Here is a 6,702-nt window from a genome sequence, read left to right on the forward strand (position 1 = left end):
TGTAAGGCCATGGGGACATGAGGGCAGAGCTGAGGGGATGGTGCTGTGAGGACAGTTATGAGGGGATGGTGCTATAAGGCCTGGGGAAGGTAAGCGTATGGGGGACACAGACAGAGCCTACGGCCACTGCCTTTGGAATCCAGCCCCTAGATTGGAGGAAGGTGTCAGGCAACCACCTGAGGAGGCGCCTGGCGTCATAACGTGGGGGCGGGGCCATTGTTCCTTCTTCCACCTCGGGCACAAGGTCGCGCCCAAGGGTTGCGCTGCCCGCACTCAAGATGGCGCCCGGGGCCTCATCATCTGGTGCCGTGGCGCGCAGGCGCCGGGTAGCGCGATTGTGACGCCGCCCCGCCAGGCGCTGAGCTCGGCCCCTGCACTGGAGCTGGGTGCAGCTTCGTCGGGTCCCGGCTCGGGCTTTCCTCCCTTCCCAGCAGGCGGGACGATGAGGCTGCTGGCTGCCGGGATCCTGCTGCTGGGCTGCTCGGCTCCCCTCTGCGCCGCCTTCTACCTGCCCGGCTTGGCCCCCGTCAGCTTCTGCGAGCCCGACGAGGCGGGCGATAGCTGCCAGGTGAGAGCGGCCCGCGGGGAGCCCTGCGTGGGCCAGGGCCTGGGCTCAGCGCTCCTGGGGGCGGGCACCGCTTGTCGGGGGACGCTGGGGAGCCCTGGGTGGGGGCTCCTGGTTTGGTGCACCCTGCGAAGGGCTGGGGGAAAGGGGGCTTGTAGGGCGGCCCTCGGCTGGGTGCGGAGTAGGGCCCATAGGGGTATGGGGGGGGGGTGTTGTAGGGGGCGCCTAGTTGGGTACGGAGCAGGGTCCTGTGTGGATGGGATGGGAGGATTTGTAGGGGGCCTCCTGGTGACTATAGAGTAGGGCCCTGTGCCTGGGGTATGTGTGTGTGGGTGGGAGGGTTGGAGGGATTGCCCAGCTGGGTATGGAGCAGGGCCCATATGGGTGTGTGTATGGGGAGGTGATGACCCTTTCTCAGTGGTCAAACTTAGGGATCCTTGGGGCAGTCCCTTCATGGGGCAGCAAGTGGCTCTGGTGGGAGGAGAGCGCCCCACCCGTTTCACATCCAGTTCTCTCTTTCCTGTGGTGGGGTTAGGACAGGGATACACCCCATGGCTTTTAGCATCTCTGGTGCAGATAAGATGTTGAACTTGCCTGTCAACCCTGGCCAGGTGCTAGGTGAGAGCAAGCTGCTTCTCAGAGGAACAGTGGATCTATCATACAATACAGCTTTTCTTTGAATAGCGTACTGTACATAGAAAACCATGAGGGCTAAATTAGTTGTTATCATGCAGGAAAAATATCTTGAAGTTAGTGTAGATAGTTCTCTGAAAACATCTCATCATTGTGCAGCAGCAGTCAAAAACAGATAAGAATGTTATGAACCATTAGGGTAGGGCTAGCTAATAAGACGGAAAATATTATAAGGACACTTTATAAATCCATGATATGCCCACACTTTGAACACTGCATGCAGTTCTGGTCACCCCATCTCAAAAAAGATGTATTAAAATTGGAAAAGGTACAGAGAAAGGCAAGACAAAAGATTGAGCATGTAACAGCTTCCATAGGAGGAGAAATTAGAAAGACTGGGACCGTTCATCTTAGATGACAGGGGGAATAGGATAGAAGTCTATAAAATCATGACTGATGTAGAGAAAGTGAATAAGGAAGTGTTATATATCCCTTCACGGAACAGAAGAACCAGGGGTCACCCACTGAAATGTATAGGCAGCAGGTTTAAAACAAATGAAAGGAAGTACTTGTTTACACAACACACAGTCAATCCGGGGAACTCATTGCCAAGGTATGTTGTGAAGGCCAAAAGTATAACTGGGTTCAAAATGAATTAGATAAGTTCATAGCTATTACCCAAGATGATCAGGGATGCACACCATGCTCTAAGCCTCAAACTGCCAGAAGCTGGGACTGGGCCGCAGGGGATGGATCACTTGATAATTGCCCTGTACTGTTCATTCCATTTTAAGCCTCTGACATTGGCCACTGTGGAAGACAGGATAGTGGCTAGATGGACCATTGGTCTGATTCACTATCGCTGTTCTTATGTTCTTAGTGTATCTGGTGCAAACTGTAACTCTGAAAGCATTTCCAAGTTAAAAGTTACAAAGCAAAGTTTCTGGGAACATTTTAAAACTAGGTGTTATCCACACATTTGTGTGCACGGTAAACTTTTTTTTAAAATGTTTTTAACCATTTGTTAGGTGCCCAGAAATCCTCTTGCTTCAAACTTGTCACCTATGGAAACTTGGCAGAGGGGCAAGACTGCTTGTGCATTATGACGTTGTATCTTATTGCCATTGAGCCCTTCAAACAGCACGCTGGTTTCTGCTGTCATTAGAGACCATTGGTGCTGAAAAATTATCAGTTTCTTTTGTGATGTGGTGCCATAAAAATGTGAGAACTTCCTGCTCAGTTCTGCAAAGTGGACAGTCTACCTGTGTAGGTGTGTCTCTACTAGAAAACCTGATACCTGTCTTTCAGTCAGTGGTGCAGCTGTGCTGTGCTAGCAGCCTGGTAAGTGCTAATGTAGTTAGAGCTAGAGCGCTTTTAACCAATGTTTTAAAAACCTGAGTTTTGTCTGCACTGATGTTTACACAAGTGACTAGTGCTAGCTATTATTGTGCTACTACTGGAAAACAGGTGCAAAGATTTTTAGGGTACGTCTACACTTACTTCCTGGTTCGGCGGCAGGCAATTGATCTTCTGGGATCGATTTATCGCGTCTTGTCTAGACGCGATAAATTGATCCCGGATCGATCCCGGAAGTGCTCGCCGTCGACGCCGGTACTCCAGCTCGGCGAGAGGAGTACGCGGCATCGACGGGGGAGCCTGCCTGCCGCGTCTGGACCCGCGGTAAGTTCGGACTAAGGTACTTCGAATTCAGCTACGTTATTAATGTAGCTGAATTTGCGTACCTTAGTCCAAAGTGGGGGGTTAGTGTGGACCAGGCCTTAGTCTAGTCAAGGTCTTTAATGTGAGTCTTCCTAGCACTGCACACACAATGTAAAGGATAAAAAATGAGCCTTTCTAAACTTGGAATGGGTTTAACTAGTTTAAGATACTTCTCACATGGGTGAAAGCCCTGTTGCCTTTTCTTGTATTACAGTGTATGTTACTTATATACTTTTTCATTCTTTTAGTCAAAAATTGAGCTATTTGTGAATAGACTGGACTCAGTAGAATCAGTTCTACCTTATGAATATGATGCGTAAGTACATTACAGTACAATTCTAGAGTGTTTGAAAGCATGTTTTCTATCCTCACCTTTATTTTTATATAAACTAAAGTAATGTGATTTATAACTTGATACATATATATACAGTTTGAAAGAACTGTCAGACACTTGCTAGCTGGAGGAGTAAGCCTACTACTCAGATAGGTATGGAAGATGACAATTGGTGGAGTTATAGGGGTTCACTAGCTATGTCCTGCTAAGTAATTCAACCCCTACACTATTTGGAAAGAGGGGAAGTTTTAGGGTTTTCTATTGGGGTTTTGTCCCTGGGTCCTGCTTTGGAGTTCTATGTAGACATCTATTAGATAAAGTGGGGGTGAATTTCAAATTTATCAGCTATCTGCTGTAAGACCAGAGCTTTCTGTCTCTCTTCTCCCAGTGCCTCCTGGTTGCTATGTAGAGGAAGGAGGTCTTCATTACTCTGTTACGCCCCCAACCTCTGTTTTTTAGTTTTTGGGGGGGATTTTTTTGGTCCTTTTCTGTGAAGAATGTTACTGCCTGCCTTTGCTGTTGCTTGTAGCTTTGCCAAGTAGAAGTGTGAAATTTGTGTGATTCTTAAATTTTGCTGCTGAACACACTGGGGAATAACAAGTGATACTCTTGTAAACTTTACTCTGCTCTTCCTTGGAAAAGCAATGAATAGCTGCAGAGATACTGGAGGCTGGCTCAGTAAAACAACACTACAAGTGTTGCATTAAATGCTGCAGAAATTGATAGCTTAGGCCCACACACTGGTTAGGGAAAGCTTCTTATTCACTAGTTTCAAGTGTGTTTTTTATAATGTAGATGTACCCACAGAGATCATGAATAGTTCTATTTCCCTACCTTCAGGTGTTTCAAGTAAAGGGGGACTTCTGGACAGGTGAATGGATCTTTTTTGCATACTGGTATAAAAGCCATCAGATTTGTCCCTCAGAATATACACTTGCCATGTTAATTATTTTCTATCTTTAAGGAATCTTTTTTTTTTTTTTTTAATTGTTCTTCATTTGGCATTATGTCATGCCAATAGTGCTTTGTATGATTTTCTTACTTCTTTTAGTCTGGAACTTATCTTACTTCAGTTGCTGTCTGAAAACGGCACTTTTACTACAATCTTACAGTATTTATTTTAAACAATATTGCTGGAACTATGGAGTGCGTTGGTGACTGATTAACAAAGTTACTTTTTGCAGTGAATTGTACCTAATCTGTCTGCATTTGGAGTCAGACTTTCAATGGTATATTAAGCATTGTTGGTTTAAAAAATACCCCATGAAAACTCCTGTATCAAAGATATAGCTTAATAAATTAATTTATTTTGTAACTGTAAATTTCAGCCTAAAATGTATTCACATTAAAGACTCTAATTTTTTTCAGTTTTGACTTCTGTCAAGATGAGATAGAAAAAAGGCCTTCGGAAAATCTTGGACAAATCCTGTTTGGAGAAAGAATAGCATCATCACCATATAAGGTTATTCTAGCCATCCAAAGTGATTGTGGTTACACTTGATAGTTGCAGTCTTAACACACTTAAAAAAAATCTCTCCTTCAATAATATTCAGATAATAGAAAGCTAGGAGATAACAACTATGGATTTTGTACTGTCACTATAAAGCAGTATCTTGGTCATTGTTAACTTAGTGCATGGGAATTGAGAATTCCATCCTAACCTGCTAATGCTTTTTCCAAGTGTATTTAATTGTATATTTTACAGAGATTATTCAAGTACGCATATGTGCAAAATTTTGGGTAACATAGAATGGAAGTTAGTTTGGTCCTCAGTATAGTTACCTTTGCACACACAATTTGGTAGAGCTATTGGTGTGACGTGGCAATATAAAAATGGTCCACAAGCTATTCAGAATACTTGTGAGCAATAACTTTCACTCACTCTTAGGGCTTGTATAACCTAGGATTTTTAATTGTGTTGTAACATGTGTTAACTAACACAGCTATAAATTCTAACCACACTGTAAAACCAGATTAGAAATATAAAAGTGTGAAAACACTTCCTTAATGGAAAAGTGCGCTTCAGCAGGAAATGTCCACCATGCTGCTGCAATTTGCCAGCATTGCCTCATAGTTTGTCATGCTCTATAGCAGCTGAAATTAAAACATACTATACAAAAGGGGCATTGTTGGTAATGAGTAATTTCATGATGCACCGTGCTAAGTAAAGCTAATGTGATTGCTCTCTTTACTGGTGCAATACTTTATCAATTTGCAAGCGGATTATTTTTAAAAACCTTATGGTTAACATTTCAAATAGTTGTTTACTTGGATTATTCTAATTGCAGAGATTTATGTGCTTTTTGGAATGTACAGATGAAATATTTTGCATAAGTTGTACATAAGCATTGATTCTCAAACTGAGTTGAAACTGCTGATATGAAACCAACATTGGCTTCAAGAATTCTTTTTAGTGGGGTAGGCTAGGATCTAGATGAAAAATAAACTTTGATTGAAAAATAATGGCTTTTTAAAAAGGTACTTTGGGAACAAAATTTTAAAATTGCTCTTTTTGTATGTTTTGGTAACAGTTTACATTTAAAAAAACGGAAACATGCAAGGTAGCTTGTACAAAATCATATGACCCAGAAAAAAGTGATGACAAAAATAAACTGGCTTTTTTGAAGAAAGGAATGCAATTGAATTATCAACATCACTGGTGAGTTCAGACATCCTGTTTTGAACTATGAACAGCTAAATGAAAATTAACATAATGTAATGAGTTGTTCTGAGAGGTGACACTTTTATCTTTCTTCTATCCAGTAATTGTCCTGTAATATTCTTTGAGACCAAACTAAAACCCTGTTGCTTTTATTTGCATATGAAATGTAACTTAAAAATAACGGAATAATTAGATAACATTTCTTACTAAGGAGTTGCCTGTTTAAAATTTCTTTACCTAGGATTATTGATAATATGCCTGTAACATGGTGTTATCAAGTGGAAGATGAACACAAATACTGTAATCCGGGATTTCCAATAGGATGTTTTATTACTACAGATGGCAGAGTTAAAGATGCTTGCATTATTGATGTAAGTGGTGAGAGCTTATTTCTTTAATATGGCCAGATATGGGGCTAGCTACAAAGCTGTGGTGTTGGGGTCATGTCCTTGTTAGTCTTTGTCATGGTTTTTTGTTTTTAATAAATAACTGTGTGCTTACAGAGTGTAAAACAGGCTTGATATACAAAACACAAATATAGTTAAATAAGATCTACAGTATGTGCATCGACAAAGGTAAGCACACCTATATGTAATCAAACGTTCCTCATTTTTATACATTATGTGGTTGTGCTGCAGTTTGTAGTAAACACTATAGTTAAGTATCGGGGGTAGCCGGGTTAGTCTCTATCTACAAAAACAACAAGGAGTCCGGTGGCACCTTAAAGACTAACAGATTTATTTGGGCATAAGCTTTCGTGGGTTTTTAGAAGTGAGGTTTTTTACCCAC

The 6,702-nt window shown here is 42.3% G+C and overlaps 1 protein-coding gene across 1 annotated transcript in view; it reads left to right on the forward strand.

The window, feature by feature from the left end:
• Positions 1-338: 338 nt before the first annotated feature.
• The window catches only part of LOC112123441 (transmembrane 9 superfamily member 2-like), a 41,142-nt gene continuing 34,778 nt past the window's right edge, over positions 339-6,702 (forward strand). Inside the window, exons 1-5 of the mRNA XM_026652939.2 lie at positions 339-568; positions 3,166-3,233; positions 4,620-4,713; positions 5,783-5,910; positions 6,155-6,284. Of these exons, the coding sequence (XP_026508724.1) occupies positions 443-568; positions 3,166-3,233; positions 4,620-4,713; positions 5,783-5,910; positions 6,155-6,284 (546 nt within the window). The 5' untranslated portion in view covers positions 339-442. The remainder of the gene's footprint in view (positions 569-3,165; positions 3,234-4,619; positions 4,714-5,782; positions 5,911-6,154; positions 6,285-6,702) is intronic.

The sequence above is a fragment of the Terrapene carolina genome, unplaced genomic scaffold, assembly GCF_002925995.2.
Source record: "Terrapene carolina triunguis isolate 2854851 unplaced genomic scaffold, T_m_triunguis-2.0 Scaffold131, whole genome shotgun sequence".
In the NCBI taxonomy this organism is placed as follows: Eukaryota; Metazoa; Chordata; order Testudines; family Emydidae; genus Terrapene; species Terrapene triunguis.